Raw genomic sequence first — 22,384 nt, forward strand, 5'->3', positions numbered from 1 at the left:
ACTTCCAAATGAGCACTAGACAATGATTTATTTCTAGATTGCACAACAAATGGACGGAGTGAACTGGGATTCTGCTGAAACCTTCCCAGATCTCAGGATAAATTTAAGTAGGTTCAGCGAGGGGTTACCAATAATAAAGCACTAATTAGATGCACAGATGCTTTGCTTTTTATCCAGCTGCCAACTGGTTGCCGTGTTCTATTCCTTGACCACCATATCTGAGGCTACTGGAAGAAGGGGCATTCCTTTCAAACCAACACAACCCCAGAAGAAGAGATATTCCTAAGGCTGTAATGAACTTCTCCAAACCGGCCCTCACCCTGTAAACAAATTCATGTTTATTCAAATGATTCGAAAAGGAAGGAAACCTCGCATAATTTCTTTGAGGGGCTGACACTCAGGCGGTTCTTCAAGCTGTATCTTTCAGCACCCAGGATGTGTCAGGCTGTGTGTGAGGTGCAGCTGGGGTCCCGGGTCCCAGGTCCCGGTCCACTCTGTTCCCAGGCCATCAGACGTGCTGGGCGGGAGACCGAATGCAAAAACGGCCCCAGCTGTCCTCCCCCTGTATTCCCGCCTCTTATCTTGTGACTTGGAAGCTCCTCCTGCTAAGAAGTTGAGTTTATGTTCTTACCTGTTGAGTACAGACTGGCCTTCTGACCTGCTTTGGAATGTGTCAGAAGCATGAGTGCGTCCCTTCCGAGCCTCTGGAGGACTCGTGTAGCCCGACTCTCTCTTTTGGAACCCTGCCTGCAAATAACTGGGGCCAGCCCGACGGGATGAACGGTCCCCCACCAACCGGCAGCACCCTCAGAAGCAGAGCCCACCAGCTAACCTGCGGTGGACCTGGTCCGTGTGGAGCACGGCTAGGACCACACGAAACCCCCAGAGGAACCTGGCCGAGAGCACCGGCCCGTGAGTTGTAAGCCAAATTAACAGTTGTGGTTTCAACAACAAGGACCTCCTGTACAGCACAGGGAACTCTGCTCAATATGACGTAACCACCTAAATAGGAAAAGAATCTGAGAAAGAATAGATGTGTGTATACGCATAACTGAACCACTCTGCTGTACACCTGAAACGAACACGACGTTGTGAATCAACTGTACTCCGATATAAAATAAAAAATTAAAAATAAATAAATAAAAAGGCCGTGGGCTCAAGCCATTCCTTTTGAGGACTGGCTCCTGACCCATGCACGCAGTAAGTGCTAACTCTGCTCAGCTAAATACAAAATGCCTTGGAGCAGCTGGGGGCAGGGAAGGAGGCTGTAATGCTCCAACGTGTCTGCACTGATCAATGCATCACGCAGTTTTGATGCATAAACAGCACACCTGGAAAAAAAAAAAAACCAACAGCACACCTGAACTGCCATCGGCGGGAACAGAGAGAAGCCGTGTTATCTAGGGAAGGGCTGGCTCAAGACAGCCACAGATCCTTTGAAAGACTATCTGTGGATGAGTTGGATTTGCCTGTGAAGTCATTCTTTGTTTCTCTTCTCTCTTTAAAAAAAATAAGAAGCTCTTTCACTTAATTAAGCCTGTTGGACTCGATTACGATTGTCTAGTTTGATTCAAAGCAGCCACATAGACTCTCTGACACATGTTCAGCCTCCATGACTCTGTAGGCTGGAATTTTAAATCCAGCTCCCCTGAATTTATGACGCACGCACACACAGTAGCAAGTCCCCACAGGCTGAAAATCAAACTGTAATTCAAAGGCCACAGGGCTGAGGAAACAGCCAGAAGATAAATCCCCATTTCAACCTTGGATTCTCTGCAAGTTGATTCAGGGGACTGTCAGTCATATTTAAAAATGAAATAAAACTACAAAGACACCAGACGGCATGTTCTAAAGAGAAATAGGGGATGCTTTTCAGGACGCCTTCAAAAGGCTCTTGCGACCTGAAAAGAACTGTTACGGGTTATTTTAAGGGCCCTGGAACATTTGGCTCCCATCAGACATTTGCAGAAGTTTCTGAATTAACTAATGAGCTCTAAGGAAGACATGAAACCATCACACACAACCCAGAGCACCACACCGATTGGAGGTGACGCGACAAGATATCAAAGCAGCCCAGTCCTGGAGCTGGGCACTCACCTTACACCCCTCGCAGGCGCTGACCCCGTAGTGGTACCCCGATGACTTGTCCTGGCAGACGAAGCAGGGCTTGTACACCCGAGGGGGAGGAAGTGGAGACGGAGGGCTCGGGACCAGTTCCTCGGAGCTGGTGCTCTGTGTTTCAATCGCTACGGTGGAGATGGGAAGGGGGAGGAAAAAGAGAAAGCGTATTTCAGTTCATTGCTTTTTCACCAGTGAGTTCATAGGCCTCTGCCCCCAATTCAGCAATAACACAGCAAGGATAGGCCCACAAAAAGAGCTGCCAGTGTAGGCACTGCAGGGCGATCCTGACTCTAACGTGGTATTGACAGTTTACAAAGCAATCCCCTACGCCTCTCTCATTTGCAGAGCACCGTGGCACCGTGAGGGAGATGATTTTATCACCATTTTACCTCCAAGAGAAACAGAAACTCAAGGAGTGCGGTGACTTGTCCAAGACCCACTGGGCAGTGGTAAAGCCAAGACACGAAGTCAGATGTTCACTGCACACCCAGGGCTCTTTCGACTCTCGTTCCCCCTAGCTTCCAGTTCAATTAGAGTCTCTGAAATGACCCGCTTGACCCTGTCTCTCACTTAACCAAAAGGAACCTTCCTTAGGACAAAGGAAGAAAATGCCCAAAGCAGCCATTCAACAAGGACACGGAAAGGGCCGTCAGCACGCGGCCAGAGCCGAGATTCACTAACAGCAGTGGCGGCGAGACCTTTGCTACTCAGAGCCCTCCTTGGGCCAGGAGCGCCAGCACCACGTCAGAGCTTATTAGAAAATGCGCTATCAGGCCCCAGCTCAAGTCCGAGGAGTCAGATCTACCTCTTAACCAACCCCCCAGGTGACGGAATGTACACTTAATGTTTGAAAAGCACTGCATTACATTAATGATGGCATAGCCTGACGTTGCTTTTCAGTCTAGACTTACAAATACGCGATCCCCCATCTCATTATTTAACCACCCAAAATCCATGAGGAATAGGAATTTATAGAACTTGAGATCTAGGTATTCTCCCATCCCTACCCTCCAGATTTATGCTCAATGTCAAAGCAAGACCTGGCCCTATTCCTATAACAGGCAAAACTGCTCACAAAGGATGAGGAAGTGGGGAAGGGAGGGGCTGAAAGTGGTCAAATAATGTTCCAGAATCTTCCAACCTCCAATCACTTTACAATACACAGCATATTTCCCAGAGTATAAAATTTCCAGTTGTTCCACTGTTCACCATCTCCCAGATTAGCTACTCTACCCACTGGATTGTCCGATAGCCAAATTTTCAGCAAGTCAGCTCTGCCCCCTACACGTACTGTTAATCCATCCTTGTCTGAGATCTTGCTGCCGGACCCAGCAGCATCTCTCACCCCAGTTACCGCAGAAGCTTCTGCACTGGTCTCCCGGTGCCCACCCTCCCAGCCTAGGGTCCCCTCTGCACACGCACAGTCAGATAACTGCTCCAAAGTTAAAGTCACTCTGTCCCCCTTACCTGCCGAGAGCCCTCACACGCTCCAGCAGCCACCGATGAGAGCAAAGTCATTCTCCCTGCTAGGCCCCGCAAGGCCCTTCAGGATATGGGCCTTCAGTAACATCACTGAATTCAGTGACTCCCCTCATTTATTGACTTCTAAACGCTTGGTTTCTGTTCCATCTCTTGAACAGGCCAAGCTCTCGTACCAACTTACGGGTATTGCGCTGACCACTCTCCCTACCTGGAAATTCTCAGACCTTCACACGTCTAGTCCCTTTTCTCTCTTAGATCTTAGAGCAAACGTCACCTCCTCACGGGTGACTTTTCTAAATAAAAGGCCCCTTCCCACTTCTGGTCACTATATCTCATTTTATTTTGTTTTCTATAATACCTTAACTAGTGTCTAAATTTAGAAAGTCTGTTTGTGTACAATTTTACATTCTACCTGTGCTACTCCCCCCAAGTACGGGTCTTGTGAAACCAAGGAACTCGGATGAATTGTCTACAACTCTGTTCCAGGCCTAGAAGAGACACTGGCACATAGTAGGTGGAGAATCAATAAATATTTGTTGAATTAATACATGAGCTTTTCCCCTTTTCCTTATTTGTCTTCATTCCAAGCCCTAAGTGCCCTTCTAAGTGCCCTTTAAGGCCTTGTTAAATGGTAAAATTAGAAACCAAGTAGCTTTCACATACTCATTGGCTTCCTTTAAAATTAATTAATTATCCCTTTGGATTAGAATCAACTATAATTATAGTATTGTCATAATTCAGAAGAATCTTGGAATGAATTCATTAGAGTTGGGCAGGTCTAGTAGATAAATCTAGTACTGTCTTTACTGGGTAGCTCAGCACAATTGTGGCAAGGGCTGTACGGGAAGGTGGGCATCGAAGATGTCACGAGAGCTCATCAGATCAGCTATCAAGCTACAAAAGCAACAGCATGCCTCCCCCTAAACCAATCAGCTTCACTGAAAGTAAATGAGTCGTAATGGCATCAACAAGAAAGCAGTACAAAATAATACGTCGCTCTTTGTTAAAAATCTAAGAAAACAATATAAAATAAGCTACAAGGATACAACACGGGGAATAGAGCCAATATTTTATAATAACTATAAATGGAGTATAACCTTTAAAAATTGTAAAGCATTATATTGTCGCCTGTAACTTCTATAATATTGTACATCAACTATATTGCAATAAAAAAATCTAAGATGCTGCTACTGCTGTTGTTACTATTGTTATTACTGGGTGTCACTGATCCTGAGTCACCACAGATTATAAAATTGCATGTTATTCTATGTATCATTAAGAAAGACAAAAAAGTACTGCCAATTAAATTATGACCCATCAATGCTTGTGAGACACAGCCTGATTTCAGAGATGTTAAAAAATTAAATGCTTCTGGAGCCCTGAAAAAAAAAAAACCTAAGAAAACACACGCAGAATTACTCACAATCCTTTCATTCAGAGAAAATTACTGTTATCTTGGCATCTATCCTTCAAAACATTTTACTATGCGTATAAATGTTTTTGGTTGGTTTGTTTACTTTAAAAAGTGGAATTCTACTGTAGATTCTGTTTGGGACTTTGTTTAACTTACTGTGTCATGAGTTTGTTTCCTTGTCAATAAATATTTTTCCCGCAAATGTTCCATTATGATGAATATCTTTGTAGCTAATCTCAGCACATCTCTATTTCCTTAGGCTAAGTTCTCAGAAGTGGAATTATCAGTTCAAAAGTTATGGCTATTTAAGAATACGTTGTGAGTCCTAGAAAGGCTGTGTTAACTTACGCTCCTAGTATCAGCACAAGTGAGTCCTCCCCTAAACGCCTCCCAGAACTTTCTGATTGGTTTTATTTGTGTGTCTCTACTTCCCCCCTAGGGACCGAGCTGTGTTGTCACCACAAGGAGCAATCCCACATTGTGTGCAATGTGGGGAGAGTGTATTTTCATGTTCTACTGGCTCGTGTAGAACAGCTAATCTGGCTTGTCTAGGAAGGTTGTAAATAGAATTCTGTTAGGTCTGGATTCAGCTGTCAGAGTTATGCCCTGAATTTCAAACGTGGGTGGTAATTTCCATAAATATGCAGCTTCAAATCCATGTACTGAAGGGGTCCAGCATCTCCCCCTCCCAAAGAGAGGAAACTGAACTGCAGGCATTCTAATCCCCGAGAAACTCGGGCAAAGCACATGCAGGTGCGGAGACCTCAGAATCGAAAGCCTTTTTCTATAGATGAGAGTCACTTATAACCAAGGAGGGAATCAGAAAACTTTCCCTCAACAAGTGTACGGATGAAAATGTTCTATTTGGAAGCAATCAATAGCGAGGGCTCTGGACTTTTATTAAGGCTGTGGTTATTTCACTAGTAGTGTTTTCCCATATTTGTACAATGGATGTCGGTGTGTTCAATCTTTTTTTTTCCCCCATAAACTTATTTATTTATTTAGGCTGCGTTGGGTCTTCATTGCTGCGTGCGGGCTTTCTCTAGTTGCGGCGAGCGGGGGCTACTCTTCATTGCGGTGCGCGGGCTTCTCATTGCGGTGGCTTCTCTTGTTGTGGAGCACTGGTTCTAGGTGCATGGGCTTCAGTAGTTGTGGCACGCGGGCTCAGTATTTGTGGCGTGGGGGCTCTAGAGCGCAGGCTCAGTAGTCGTGGCGCACGGGCTTAGTTGCTCCACGGCATGTGGGATCTTCCCGGACCAGGGCTCAAACCCGTGTCCCCTGCATCGGCAGGCGGATTCTTAACCACTGCGCCACCAGGGAAGCCCGGTGTGTTCAAACATTTAATTCCCTGACTATAACATACCAAGTGTGTGTTACACGCTATGGACAGTACATGGTATGATCCCTTAGCCTTGTCAAGTTTGGCCTAATAGAGAGTCAACCAACAATTAGAATATAATACACTGGTTCTCAAACTTGGCTGTGTGTTAGAACTACCTGGGGAGCTTTTTTTTTTTTTTCTTTTTTTTGCAGTGCGCGAGCCTCTCACCGCCGCGGCCTCTCCTGTTGCGGAGCACAGGCTCCGGACGCGCAGGCTCAGCGGCCATGGCTCACAGGTGCAGCCGCTCCGCGGCATGTGGGATCTTCCTGGACTGGGGCATGAACCCGCGTCCCCCGCATTGGCAGGCAAACTCTCAACCACTGCGCCACCAGGGTAGCCCCCTGGGGAGCTTTTAAACATCCTAATGCTTAGATTGTATCTTAGACCTATTATGGCAGAATGCCTGGGAGTGGAAGCCAGGCATCAGTGTTTTTAAAAAAGTATTCCCAGGTGAATCCAAATTGCAGCAGTTTGGGAAACACGGATATGATATGATATGACAGAGAGGGCTATAAGCTTTATTCAACTCAGAGAAATCAAGGGAGGCTTCCCAGAGGAGGTGACCAGGCTGTGTTTTGAAGGATGAATTGATTCCGTCTATTGTGGTTTGTAACGTGAATCCTACAAATGCCACATGTGCATCCCAGACAAACATATATAGAAAAGACTTATATATGACAAGAAATAATCATCTTTGGAAAAATTTTCCCATTGGTGGTAAAGCATTAACTATTGGACTATATATATTCAAATATCCCCTCAAAATAGATCAACGTTGGTCCTTCATTTCCTCTGTGTGGCCCGTGACGCTGAGAACAATGCAAAGCAAACAAGAAAAATCTCCGTGGTACCGTCAGATTGCCAAAGCCAGCTTTAAGCAAACATGCCAATGCAAGCTCTAGGATTACAACCAGGATATGGCATCAGGAGAAAAGCAGATTTGAACTTCAATGCAACCTCTGGCCTTTTTGGTAATGTAGCAAAAACATACTTTGGCCAAGTTTATTAGTGCTCCTCTTGCCCTTTGGTGCCCCCATCACTGCCGCCCCAAAGACAGTGGGAAACAAGGCAGGGGGATAGCCCAGGGCCCCCTTCACGACTCAGTTCTGGCATTAAAGGCAGCTACAGAGTGCCTGCCGTTGATCTGTTCGCTGTCGTCCTGCTTAAATCAATAATCTATTAGTCCCTTTAAATGAGAGTTAGATTCATCAAATGCCCCTGAGAGACGTCAAACATTTTGTGCCTTATTCCAGGCAAGCACAATCAGTCTATGGAATGATGAATTTTTTGCTCAAAAACCCTGCAGGCCCAGCAGACAACATGTCCTGTATTAGCTCATTCAGCGATCTCAGGCAGGCCAAGAAAGCAGTTTTTAGACTTCCCAGGGGGGAAAAGAGGCTTGTGTCATTTAAGAAAACAACCGCACTCCAGCCATCCTGCCGTGATTTCAGTTCAGGGAAAAGCAGTCTTTGAGGACTAATTCCGATCTGCTCTTTGCCTCCTGCTTTTATTTATTTCCTTGCTTACTTGTTGTCTTACTGAGTTTTGTTTAGTGACTGCGTCCCCAACAAGCAGCAACCTGCGAGGTGGCATCCAAACTGCTAACCAGATGCGCTGCCCCGTTTGTTAGGGAATGGCCAAGACAGGAGCTTCTGTCGCTAGGGCGAGATGGATGTTTGGCTCCATGGGTCCCTGCCCAGAGGAGCGCCAGCACCAGAAGTGCTGAGGGGGCTTCTCTGGGCTGCCCACTGGCCAAAGGAGACAGCGATCCAAAACCTGCACTGACAGAAGCTTCCAGCCCATATTTTAAACCTCTCCAACCCTGCAACTCAAAGGTGGCTGTCACTAGGGCACCCAAAGCTAGAATCACCTTCCTTGCCGAAAAATTCATTACAGGTCTTGTTTGCCTTTAAACTAATGCTCCTCAAAGTGTGGTCCACACCAGCAACCAGCAGCAGAATTCCGGGGGTAGGGAGGAAGCCATTTGCTTTAAATTAGTGGTTTTCAGACTATCTATGGTAAAGGCCCTTTTTCTTTTTTTCTCACAGATTGATAAAATCAATAAAAACAAATCCCTAAGGGAAAAAAAGACACACAAAATGAATCTCCAGAAAAAAGGAATTCAGAAAAAGATGCTCAAAACACAAGCTACAACTTAAGGAGGGAAAAAAAGGATCTTTTAGACGTAAAATTCCTCTGCCAAATTTCTGTACAAGTTTCTAAGCATTTGCTCTCACGGATGCCCTGTCTCCTCGAGTACTGGCAGTGGGCTGCAGAGCAACTGGCCCGGGCCGGGCGGGGCTGGCACTTTGAGAAGCACTGCTCTGAAGGACTCTATAAACTCAGAGGCTGTTTGCAGACAAAACAAAAGCAAACCAAAGGAACTCTCCACCAACCGAGACACCGTACAAAAGGAGAATACCGGCACTCCCAAGTGACACAGCCTTCTTAAACACTGCCACAACTCTGGGGGTTTAATTCACTCCCAAAATAAAAGCAAAATAATAATAATAATGCTGTTGCCTGTTAAGAAGACTTGGCACTTGCAAATTAACTCACCTGAGAAAACAGAGTATAAATGTCCTTGTTGTTACAACACACCTGAGTGTCACTTAAACACACGTAAAGCCTCTAACAATAGCGCCCTTCACAATTCCTAACATGCTTGGCATTTTTCTAAAGGTTAGATTAAGTAGCAGATAACATTTTTAAGAGAAGGCCCAGTATACTATGTTTTTCTTTGTGAGAACTAATTTATGGCGGGCTAAGCCATGCTGACAGACTTCAGGATTTTAGAGGCGATCAGGCAGGCATCCTGCATAATGAAAGCCCTGCCTTTTCGCTAGAACTTTCGATGATTAAGACAGCATTTTAATGCACTCTCTGGGTAGCAGAGCCTTAAAAGAAAAAGGGGTTGTAAAGCAAAAGGCATTTCCTGCACGGCCCCGGGGGAATTCTGAGCCCTGAGCTCCGGGACCCTGTGGGAGGGAGTAATTTCAGCTAATTAACGGAGACTAGCAAAGTGTTGCGTTTGGTCACAACATTAGTTGGGTTTCATTTTTGTTGGCACGTAGGAGAGCCGGTCTGGATTTTTTTCCCTCCTTTTTCTGTGGATTCACTGCAGGATCGCAAGGCCCACAGCTCTCATGCATTAGGGAGAAAGTCAAAGGAAACGCCAAAGTTCAACCAAAGTACAAGTAATTAGAACCAGATTCTCCGCTGCGGGCGTTTGCGCATGCGCGCGCGCGCACGTGGCCCTTTATTGAAATATCATTTACATGCGTCCAACCGTGAGCGTGGGACTGGGGACCTCCGTACTGCCGCTCATTTAATTTTCCAGTCGCCTCCAGTGTGTGTGTATGTTTGGGGTGGGGGGGGGATTCTTGCTTTTAATCATCTTTCAGGAGAAGCGGTTTGTTTCCACACACAGGGGATTTTGCAAATCTGTGAATCGCATTTTGAAATTAGGTAATTGCCAAACGAGAAAAACTCTGCTTTGAAATGGTCTTGACTCACTCTGCTGCTGGCTTTGTTATTACTGAGAAGCTCCAAGATTAGTCCCGGGTCTGGGGGAGGGGAGGGGAGGAAAACGGCGCGGCGGGCTCTGGCCGTCTTGACTCAGTAACCTGCCCGTGACCCTGAAGGAGTGTGTGTTTGCCCGGGTCACCCGGGATCCTGGCCGAGGGCTGGGGCCGGGTTATGAGAATCCCTGCTATTCTGACCACACATGCAACAGGTGCTGAGGACAGGCAGGGGACAAAAGAAGGGCCGGGAAGGCTTTGCTTTTTAAGTCCTTCAAGAAAGCCTTGCTTTCCAAAGTGCGGTCCCGGGCTCACCATCAGCACCACCTGGGAACCGGGTCAAACGCAGGCTCCCACTCCCCTCCACACCCCCCCCCCCACCCCAGCAATGCCCGCCGAATCTCAACAGGCATCTTAACAAAATCCCCAGATAATTCCCATGCATACTAGCAACATTCGAGACACCTTGACATAAAACATAAAAATGTCTTGTTGCTCTCCTAACCTCCCCGGAACCCCAATCTGCTGAGTCAATTTGGCACCGTTGACTCTGTCGGCCTCGCCCTTTGCTCAGGTCCTCACTAAATGCGCTCCTTGTCGAGCACTTAATACATTAAGAGCTCCAGGCGGCGCGGTGTTTATGCTCCCCAGAAGCCTGCGTCCGCTCCCATGGAATTTCGGCAGTGGATTTTAGTTGGCAGAAGGGGTCAGAGTTGCACCGGAAGAGCTGAAGTAACCGCGGCTACCATTTACTGAGCACTTACTAACTGCCCAGGACTGCGCCAAAGGCTTAGTATTGACACCGTGAACTCACTGACTCTTCCCCAGAACCGAAGGGGACAGCAAGGCCGGGGAACCCCGCACCTTAGAACTGGGAAATTTAAACAACACACTACTCGCAGCCTTTGCGAAAGAGATTTATTTTTTAACTGGGGTGGCGTTGTTTTACAATGTTGTGTTAGTTTCCACTGTTCCAGCGAAGTGGAGTTCCCTGTGCTACACAGCAGGTTCGGATTAGTGGTCTATTTTATTACAAAAGAGATTTAAATGGCTGAATAGATATTACTCTTACTTCACTCAAACCCACAGCTTTTTAACTTCTCACCTTCCACCTCCTTAGGAAGTAAATCACTGGGTGTGGTCCGGTCGGGCCTATTTACTCATATTTGAGAACTGCAGGATTGTTACCTCCCTTTCTTTTAATTCACGGTTATAATTTTCCAAACACTGATTTGATTCAAGACATGGTTAAATTTGACAAGATAGTTTGGGCCTTAAAAAGAGAGACCGGGAGGCTGAGAACCCACTAATCACTCTGTATTGCAGCTACACCTGTCTGGGCTCTCGGCCAGCAGGAGAAGTTATTCCGGAGACCGACTTTTACCGTAGGAAGTGCTGTCATATTTTCCTAAGGGACTATGACACGTTCAACACCTACATTTCATTTTTATAATATGCTTTCTTGCTCCAAGGAACATGGTCGAAAATTATGTCATAGGTTGTTTTAGGTGACGTTTGTAACAGACGATGCTTTAGATCACGATTTTCTAGGACATACTAAGATAGCTTATGACAGGTTCAAATAAATTCTCCCTTAAAATCACTTAACGGGCCGACACATCTAACTGCTTATTAATGATGTGAACTGAGAGGCATCCGAAATGGAAGGCGTTAAGTGAACAAATGCTGTAACCTGCCTCAGGAGTCGCGTGTAGATGAAGCTAATTACATCACAATACCAAGGTCCCTGAAGAGCTTATCTCCACACCAAATGATTCAGTCCCATATTCCACTTCCAATCAGGATTTCCAAAATTCTTAAAAAGAAATTATTGCACTAACAAATGACATTCTATTATCTGTTCAAATTTCCTGCACCCATAGTGGATTAAAACAGGACCACTAAAATGTTTATCATCTCAGATACACAATTCTTTGCTTATATACTGCAAATATATTTGAAAATCACATTGGTACCAGTCCTTACAGAAAACAGCGGGGATTCTGTGGTGGAATATTTTTCAAAGATGATGATGAAATTACTCTTTGTCACATGGGAATTTTTGCCATTCTTCTGAGATCTGAGAAAGTTCAAGGGTAAAGACACCAGAATGTAACCTCTTTCGCAACAAAGTAACGTTCTACTTACTCAGTTATACTTTGCTGCAAAGAAGTGTTTTTTGTTTTATTTGCTTGATACTTTACAGGTAGACACTCACACTAGTGGCCTCAAAAAGCTCTGAAACCAATTTAATCCTCAGCGTGTGAGTTTCCTTTGTTCCTAAAAAGAACCAAAATGCCCTGAACCTGCAGAAAACTGTGTGAGGAAGTGATGGGATGGCATGGGCTTTGCTCCAGATGGACCTGGATTTGAATCCCTCTTCTGACACTTGCTATGTTAGTGACCATAGAGTTTTTGTTTCTTCTCTGAGTCCTAGTGTCCCGTAGGACAATGCAGGTGATCCTAGAATTCCTGTTGGTGAACGAGAGACATTGTTTGCACCTTGCCTGGCACACGATGTTTCATAAGTGATGGTCAACCCAGAACCCCCATCCTCCCACATTTCCCTTCCACCTTCCTTAATCTTGGACAGTGGCTCTTAACCAACACTGATTTTGCCCCCCAAGAGACATCTGGCAATGTCTGGAGAGATTCTAGCTGTCATAACGGGGGGCAATTACTGACATTTAGTGGGTAGAGGCCAACGATGCTACTAAACATCCCACAGTGTACCCCAATGTTCATTGCAAGCACTATTCACAGTATCCAGGACATGGAAGCAACCTAAATGTCCATCAATAGATGATTGGATAAAGAAGATGTGGTACATATATACAATGGAATACTACTCAGCCATAAAAAGGAACAAACTTGGGTCATTTGTAGAGACGTGGCTGCATCTAGAGACTGTCATACAGAGTGAAGTAAGTTAGAGACAGAGAAATTTTGTATGATGTACATGTGAAATCTAAAAAACTGGTACAAATGAACCTATTTACAAAACAGAGAGAGACTCGCAGATGTAGAAAACAAACTTATGGTTACCGAGGGGGAAAGGGCCGGAGGGATAAACTGGGAGATTGGGATTGACACATACACACTACTATATATAAAACAGATAATTAATAAGGACCTACTGAATAGCACAGGGAACTCTACTCAATACTCTATAATGACCTATATGGGAAAAGAATCTAAAAAAGAATGGATATATGGGGACTTCCCTGGCGGTCCAGTGGTTAAGACTTCGCCTTCCCATGCGGGGGGTGTGGGTTTGATCCCTGGTTGGGGAGCTAAGATCCCACATGCCTCGTGGCCAAAAAACCAAAACATAAAACAGAAGCAGTATTGTAACAAATTCAATAAAGACTTTAAAAATGGAAAAAAAAAAAGAATGGTTATATGTACATGTATAACTGATTCATTTTGCTGTACACCTGAAACTACCACAACATTGTAAATCAACTATACGCCAATAAAAAGTAAAAAATAAAACAATATAAAATAAACAACAAGGTTGTCCTGTATAGCACAGGGAACTATATTCAATATCCTGTAATAAACCATAATGGAAAAGAATATGGTAAAGAACAGATATATGTGTATGTAAAACGGATTCACTTTGCTGTACACCTGAAACTAACAACACTGTAAATCACCTATACGCCAATAAAAATTAAGCAAAAACAAACAAAAAACATCCCACAGTGCACAGGACAGCTCCCTCCTCCTCCCCAGACGAAGAACTGTCTGGCCCAAATTAGAAACAGTGCTGAGGTTGAAAAACCCTGCTCTAGGGTAAGGAGACTACTTGTGGGAAGACTTTAGGACAAAAATACAACTTCTTGGAGCACAGGAGACAGAGGCGGGAGCTCAGTGCCTGACGCTGCCTCTTACTACGGTCACTTCACCTTCCTGAGCCTCAGTTTCCTAACCTGAGAAATGGAGATGACAAGTGTGTGTACCACGCTGCAGGGTTTATACATTATAAACGACACAACTCTATATTCGACGACTTGTTTGTTATTTGGGAACAGGTGGGCGAGGCATATCCTGATGTGACTGATGCCTTAGAAGATGATGGGAAATTCTATAGAGTCAAGTCAAACGAAAACAATACGACAGGGACTTCCCTGGCGGCACAGTGGTTAAGAATCCGCCTGCCCATGCAGGGGACATAGGTTCGAGCTCTGGTCGGGGAAGATCCCACATGCCGTGGAGCAACTAAGCCCGTGAGCCACAACTACCGAGCCTGTGCTCTAGAGCCCACGCGCCACAACTACTGAAGCCCGTGTGCCTAGAGCCCGTGCTCCGTAACAAGAGAAGCCATCGCAATGAGAAGCCCGCACACCGCAAAAAAGAGCAGCCCCCGCTCGCCGCAACTAGAGAAAGCCCACGTGCAGCAACAAAGACCCAACACAGCCAAAAATAAATAAATAAATTTTTTACAAAAGAAGAATACAACAACAAGTATTAACAGCGACAATCACGGGGCATCTACCGCGGGCTACCTGCCACCCCCGCTCTGTTCTAAGCATTTGACATATACTAATTCATTTGCCCCCCGTGACAGCCCTATGAGGGACCTCATCTCAGTATCGCTAAAAAATACTTCCAGGCAAGAAGCTGGAGGCACAGACTGCTGAGGGAACTGGCTCGAGGCCATCCAGAGGGGGGCAGATAAGCAGGCATTGGCACGCAAGTGGTCTTGGGCTCAAGGGAATGGGTGTGACCCTGGGGATGACATCCTGTCTTGTGATCCTGCACAACTTCTTTGGCAAGACGCTGGTAGAGTCCCTGGCAGCAAGTCTGAGAAAATACAGACCACGTCAAGCAGACCCATGCAGTCATCCTGGCATAAGGAGCAAAAGTAAAACTGGAAAACTAAAACGGAAAGAAGCTAAAGGGACAGAAAGAATGCCCTTTCTTCTTTCCAGTCAAAGCAATAAAGTAGGAAAGTCCCCAGAGGCAAACACAGGAATGAGGAGGCACACATCCCCGGCCCCACGAAACCCTCCCGCACCTTCCCTGCCGAGAAAGCAGCCCCAGCGGGCCGGGTGGCGGCTCAGACCAGGTTCCAAGGGCCTCTGGCGGCGGTCCAAGGGCGTGTAACTCCACGCTGTCGGGCGCGGGTAATAACTGCGGCCACATGTGGCCCGCCCCCCTGCCAGCTTCGGGGCTCTGCTGGGCGGCGAGAGGAGGGCTCGGGTCCCCCTCCCGGGCTGCTTCTCCAGCTTTCACCAGTGGGCCACTTACACTCCCTCAGTCAGAAGTATCTGGCAGAAGAACGCAACCCGAAGCCGTGCGCTTGCTCTTCTGTCCCGGTCTGCAGGGTTGGGATGCCTCAGGAAGACCCGGGTCACTCCCTCCCAAGAGGACCAGGGGATGGGGGCGACCAGAAGCGTCCCCACCGAACCTTCTAGTGGACTAACATGACGACTGTGTTAGTGCTGGAGATAAGCATCACACACCAGCTCAGAAGGACCCACTGGGGATATTTGAGTTTAAAAGATTCTGAATTTTCTACATGGAATTGTTCAGATTATAGACAGAAACGCTCTAACACGGTTGATCTTTTTCTTCCTTCGTAACAGTGATTTCTCACTATTTCCTGATGTGAGAAGGATGACGGTGTCAAAGTGCTTTCATTTTAGTTCTTAAAAAGGAAATTGCTAAACAAATTGATGGTTACCAAAGGGTGAAATGCTGGTGGGAGGGATAAAGCAGGAGCTTGGGATGAACACACCCACATGACTATATATAAAATAGATAACCAACAAGGGCCTATTGTATAGCGCAGGGAACTCTATTCAATACTCTGTAATAACCTAAATGGGAAAAGAAGCTAAAAAAGAGTGGGTATATGTATAACTGATTCACTTTGCTGTACACCTGAAACGAACACAACATTGTAAATCAACTCCACTCCAATAAAATAAAAAACAAACAAACAGACAAAACAAAACAAAACACCCTCACAGAAACACTCAGGATAACGTTTGACCAAATGTCTGGGCACCCCTTGGCCCAGGCAAGTTGATACATAAAATTCACCATTACAAGTTTCTTTTTGGGGGGATGAAAGTGTTCTGAAATTAGATAGTGGTCCCACAACTCTGTGAATATACTAAAATCCGCTAAATTGTACACTTCATAAGGGTGAACTAAATGATATATAAATTAAATCTCAATAAAGCTGTTTAAAGATAAAAAATAAAAAAAAAGAAATTGCTAAGGAAAACTTGAAAAAATAATTCAAAGGCATTTTTACCACTTGTGAGCAGGACCCAAGGCTCAGGTCTTTTTGGATATTCCTTCCTTTAGGGAACTTCCCATCTTTAAAGACAAGCTGAAGCATGTGGTTGGAAGTGTGAACTCTGGGGCCTGCCTGGGTTCAAATCCTAACTCTCCTGCCTACTAGCTGTGTGGCTCTGGGCAAGTTACTTAGTGTCTCTGAGTGTCCATTTCTCCTTGTACGAAATGACAGCCTATCCGGCATTGGATCATCGTGAGCACTAAATGATGAATCACTGTAAAGCACTGGGCCCAATGCCTGTCGCAAAGGCGGCACAAGCAGAGTTACCATCATCACAGGATCAGGGGTCATGCCTGTGCTGACGAACCTCGACGCGATTCACCTCCCATTCACCCCCTAAGCAGCAGTCTCAAGTCTTGATTTGCTGACCTTTGCTTCCATTTTCCCTCTCAAAACACTTGTCCCTCCTGATAAGATTCCCCCACAAGCGAACGTGAGCAGAGCACTTTGCGTCAGCTCTGCTCCCGCACACTCCCACTCAGCTGTCGCGTCCCTCCCAGCCTCTGTGCATCACCCAAAGGACCACCACAGCCCTCTCCTCATGGCCCATCCCCAATCCATGTGCACAGACCCCTCAGAAACAGCTTCTTGAAACTCCTCCTTCCCATGGCGATCTCCCCTTCGGGAGCCTTCCACAGCTGCTGGAACCCAAAGTCGCAAACCTCTGCATGGACCAACGTGGGGCCGGGTGGACGGGGCCGGGATTATCAGCCAGCAACATCCAACCGCTGACATGTATTTATTGAGCACCTGGCAAGGCCAGACACCGTGCTAAATGCTGGGTTAAAAAGAAGTTAGAAGACACCATTCTTCGCCCACACAAACTGACAACTAAAAACACCAGACAGTAAAGATGGTCCCAGCTGGAGGCTGGGATCCGATGGTGCCCAAGGCTGCCACGACCAAGCATGTCACGAGCACACAAAGGCTTCGGCTGACTTGCCTTTAAATACTCAGTGCGTAAAAGTACACAGCAGGTGCTTAATAAATGTTGGTTGAAAAATGAGTGAAAGAATTAAATCTGCATACAAATCCTTGCATAGTTATCCTAGGCATCATCAAATACACGATGACCGTTTCAGCCAATTCAGCAGATCTGCCAACAGCACACATTACCTGGTGGTGGAGGATTCCAGGTGTGTTTTCGTCACATTCCCTCACTTGCTCCCTCAGGGCAAAAGTGTGAAGGAGAGCAGGGATTATTATCATTATCCAATTTTTACTCTCCGTTATTTATAGGAGGAAACTGAAGCTTAGAGAAGTTAAAGGACTTGGCCAAGGTCACAGAGTTCAGAAACAGCTTGATCCAGAACTGGCCTCCTGAATCCACCTACATTACTATAACCGAAAAACAAAGCACTCATTTCTATTTGAAGCTGTCCTACTGATTTTTTAACGTTTTAAGACAAGGTCAGTAAACTCTTTCTGTAAAGAACCAGACAGTAAATATTTTAGGCTTCGTGAGCCATATGGTCTCTGTCACAGCCACTCAACTCTGCTGCGGTAGGGGGAGCAGCTACAGACAAGACATAAATGAATGGGCGTGGCATGTTCCAATAAAACTTTATTTACAAAAAACAGGCTGCAGACCAGATACGGCTCAGTTTCCTGACCCCTGCTTTAAGATAAAGGAAATTAAAACTATTCCTTCTTAGAGTAACTGCACGTGTACTATAAAATCCATGCTTTTCTTTGCTTCTAGGGTAAAGACAGAATATGATCGCCATATGTTACAGAGATGAGGGAAATAGTTTAAGGATGCTAAGCACTACAGTGTATACAGTATTTATATACACTATAAACGTGTAAGGTCTGCACATTTCCCTCAAAACTAACCTCATGTACACATTTTTATTAGTTAGGGAGGTCAATATGTCTATAGTAAATACATTTTAAAATTCCTTCCTACATATTCCATCTATTGGGATTATTTATCATGCCCTGTTCCCTGGCCTAGAGCCAGGGAGAATATGGGAGTTTTAATGCCTTTAAGCCATTACATGAGGTTTTTTTTTAGAGCTCCATAAGACAAAATAAAAAGCACTCTCATGGTCATATGTGCAATAAACCTGATATGCCACTTAATATTTCACGTCCCATTTTATTTTTCACTTGTGACGGTTTCCAGCTCTCAACGTGAAAATGACATCATTTCAGCCATCTTTTGGCTCCAGTTTTTTGTTGTTGTTGTTTAGAGAACTCCTGACAATTCACAGACAAGAAATCTCCCTGTGGACTCTGAGGGGTGATGATTATTGCTCCCTGACATTCTGAGTAAGTCTTGAAATGCGTTTGCTGACACATGCCACCCAGTTTATGGCACTGTGAATTGATTAGGCCATGTTAACCTTGTATCGAAAAAGAGGTGTGCATGTATTTCTAGTTAGCATGTAGCTGGTTTCCAAAGATGGCTTGCCCAGTGACCCACACCTCCAGGGAGCCACACCATTGTGTAGGCCCTTCCCCCTTCAACCTGGGCTGCTACTGGGATTGCTTTTTGATCAAAAGGACGTAGCAAAAACAACACTGTTACACACAGGACTAGATCCTAAGAGGCCCTGCAGCTTCCATCTGGGTTTCTTGGAATGCTCATTCTGGGGGAAGCCATGTGAAGAGCTCAGGGACCACCATCCTGTAAGGAAGCCCATGTCACAAGAGGAGGCCGTGCAGAGAGAGAGGTCCACACAGCCTCTAACTGCTCCAGAAACCTCAGCCGAGGAACCGGACACGGAATGCAGGAGCCATGGTGAACATCGGCCTCATCTGGCCCTAAGAGGAGTTCAGCCCTGGAACCATCTGACTGCAGCCACATGAAAGATCCCAAGCGAGACAGAAACTTGAAAGTGAATAATAAATTGTGTTTTAAGCCACTAAGTTTTGGGTTGCTCTGTTCCATAGCAATACATAACTGAAATTAACTCTATAGCTATCATTAAGTGAAGATGATTTATCTGGAGCCATGAAGAACCTGTGGAAAGAGTCCACCCTGACTCTTCTAGAACCTGGGAGACAGTAATTTGACATCATACTCACGGTCCAAGCTCTGCATGCATTCCTGCCAGTTACAAGAGCAATGGAGTAATTCCATCTAAAAATAAGTAACTAGGGAATTCCCTGGCAGTCCAGTGGTTAGGACTTGGCCCTCTACTGCTGGGGCCCTGGGTTCCCTGGTCGGGGAACTAAGATCCCGCAAGCCCTGCGGCATGGCCATAAAAAAAAAAAAAAAAAAAAAATTAACTAAGAAATTCTGGATAAAAAGGAGCATGATAGTTGCTCAGCTATGAATTCAAAGACTGTGATGATTAAGATATAACAGAATAAGGCTCTTAAAAAATTAAAAAGTCTCCTATAACGCAATGGGTCTTTTATCTTCAAATTGCTTATAAAACTCATTCACATCCCCCTGAGTCCACCTGCCTGTCACCTGCACACGCCCTCTTTTATTTTGAGATGCAGATGTCTGCTTATTGGGTCGTTGTGTTTTTATTTGTTCCTCCAGAGGACGGATTGAATTCTCCTCCCCTTACTGGACACTGCAATTCAAAATAATAGCAACAACCCTGCAAGTAATGGGCCAGAGTACTCACTTGATACCCACTAAAGGAGGGTTTAGATCACTAGCTCTCAGTTACCTTTCAAGAAACATCTGTTTCACATGAGCCCGTTTAAAGTGCATACATCTGTAAATAATAAGCCTGTGTGTGCACATAATTTAATGAATTAGGACATAAAAAGGAATTGAACAGTAGGGGCGCAGCAATTAGAGTAAATGCCCATTTTGTTAAAAACGTATTGTTTCCAGCTTTCACTTGGAAACCCTTTTATTATACTGCGGGTTCTGGGGCTTCCAACCTTCCTCATTCCCCCTCCCTGCAAAGAGCATGGGAGTTTACTTTGAAGAGTTGGGAGAAGGAAGGAAACCCACGTCACACAAAGCTGAGAGGGGGACTTCGACGCGCTCTCTCCTACTCCACGGATCTGGGCGCCTGAACTGCTCTGTGTCTGGGGATTCTCATCTGTAAAATGGAGCAATAACAGTGCCTTTCTCTTCAGGCTGCTGCGACAATGAGGTGACAGAATTCATTGAATGCATTTGGTACAATATGCAGATAATATGCACTTAATAAATATTAATTATGATGATGGCGGTTGTTTCGTTTTAATAAAAACCAGTCACAACTTGAAACTATTCAGGAGGGAAAAAAACCTTGGTTCAAAACTTTCTTTTGACTGAATAGACTTGTGGTTGCCAAGGGACAGGAGGGGTGGGGGAGGGAAGGATCGGGAGTTTGGGGTTAGCAGATGCCAACTGTTATATATAGGATGGATAAACAACAAGGTCCTATTGCACAGCACAGGGAACTATATTCAGTATCCTGTGATAAACCATAATGGAAAAGAAAATGAAAAAGAATATATATATGTATAACTGAGTCACTCTGCTGTATACCAGAAACTAACACAATATTGTAAATCAACTATATTCCAATAAAATAAATTTTTTTAAAAAGTTTCTCTTGATTGTTAATTTGGTCCTATTTCTATTTAATTTCTTCACCCCATTTCTAGGGATAGACAAAAAAAAGAAGGAAGGGAGGAGTGGCAATGTCAACGGGAAGTACCATCAGAGATTCTATTCCAAGGATATCAAAGCGAGTGCCGGAAGCCCGAGGAAATACCACGTTCTCATATTTTCAGGCCAATTTTTCAGCTGACACGTTTGTAAGGGCTTGCCATCACGGCCAACGTGGGCCTCCCAAGTTCTAACCACTCCCTCCAGTTTACTTCAGGTGTTTTGAGTGACCCCCAAATATACAAATAAGCAAAAGCAGAGACCACTTGAGATGTTCTGAATTTCAAGTTCATGTTCACTGAACTATACTCAGATATCTCCTGAGCCCCTACTGTGCGCCCGGCACTGGGTTACTAAGCAGAGCACACATATACGAGCAGAAGGTGCTCGGGGGAGAGAAAGCGTGGCATTTTCTAGAACACACACTGAGGCTTCCACAGAGTGTGGTCCGTTCCTCTCTGCCTCCCTGCAGTTTAAAATGTTTAAGTAGAGTTGAAAGTCGCTGGAAAAGGTTGGAAGATACTCTATATCCATTTGAAAACCATGCCGGTGTGGCGCACAGGACTAGAATTTGTATTCTCCCACAATAGGACTGCTGCAAGAAACAGACCTCAAGTCCAGCCCACTGGGATTCTGGGAAAATCCTGGTTGAGCTCTGCAAAATAAGTGTTAGCAAAATAAGTGCTAAGTACTTGGCAAGCCCCAGGAAAAAGGGTTCCACCCAGAAGGAAAACAAGTTAAACAATGACTGAAATCACTACCCTCCAGTATTCTGTTTACATTCTCCTGCAGTCTATTTACAGTCTACATAAAGAGATAATTAGAGCTCCTGAACAGCAGTAGGAGAGAATAATAGAGGCTAAAGGAAAAGGGAAATAAAGAGAATGCACAAATATTGAAAAAATATTAATAGCTGAGTATACAGAGCTGTGTTGTTCAATGCAGTAGTCGCTAGCCACATGTGGCTAGTGAAAGTTAAATGAACTAGAATTAAATAGAATAAAAAATTCAGTTCCTCAGACATACTGGCCACATTTCACGTGCTCAATAGGTCCACATGACCAGCCATCACCGTACTGGACAACACAGAATTACAGATGGTTCCCGTCCTTGCAGAAAGTTCTACTGTAGAGTGCCGGTATCTGGGGCCTTAAGGGGTGGTGTGCTTGAACACCTATATCCATTGACTCAACCATGATTAACTGAGTCCTGACCAGGTATTTACTAGCTGCACTAATACCATACGACCATATTGGGAAGACAGAGGTAAAGGACACCGTATCTGACCTCAAAAGACTTCCCAGCTTAGTAAGGGAACCCAACCAATAAAACAAAATGAAACAACACACACTAAAAAGGAGAAATGAGAAGAAACACAGAAAACAAACCTGGTAACTTTAATGGTTAATATGGTAGTAAGTATCCAAGGGTTCCCTGTAAAGTTCTTTCAACTTTTTCATAGTAAAGTATGGGGAAAAGATTATTTACTGAGTATTAAGTCTCAGGTACTTTAAAGAAACTCTCTTATTTAAGTCTATGGTAAGCTTGCAAGGTAAGTATTATGGACCAATGGTAC

General features: G+C 45.0%; 1 protein-coding gene across 3 annotated transcripts in view; it reads right to left on the reverse strand.

Annotated features, from left to right (window-relative positions):
* RARB (retinoic acid receptor beta) overlaps positions 1-22,384 on the reverse strand; it is a 184,349-nt gene that overhangs the window by 149,906 nt on the left and 12,059 nt on the right. For all 3 annotated transcript variants that reach the window (XM_060149512.1, XM_060149510.1, XM_060149511.1), the window contains exon 2: positions 2,098-2,246. Coding sequence is in view for 1 of the 3 variants with exons in the window: in XM_060149510.1 (XP_060005493.1) it covers positions 2,098-2,246 (149 nt within the window). In the remaining 2 variants the exon portion in view is untranslated. The remainder of the gene's footprint in view (positions 1-2,097; positions 2,247-22,384) is intronic.

Source organism: Lagenorhynchus albirostris, chromosome 5, assembly GCF_949774975.1.
Source record: "Lagenorhynchus albirostris chromosome 5, mLagAlb1.1, whole genome shotgun sequence".
NCBI classification, from domain to species: Eukaryota; Metazoa; Chordata; class Mammalia; order Artiodactyla; family Delphinidae; genus Lagenorhynchus; species Lagenorhynchus albirostris.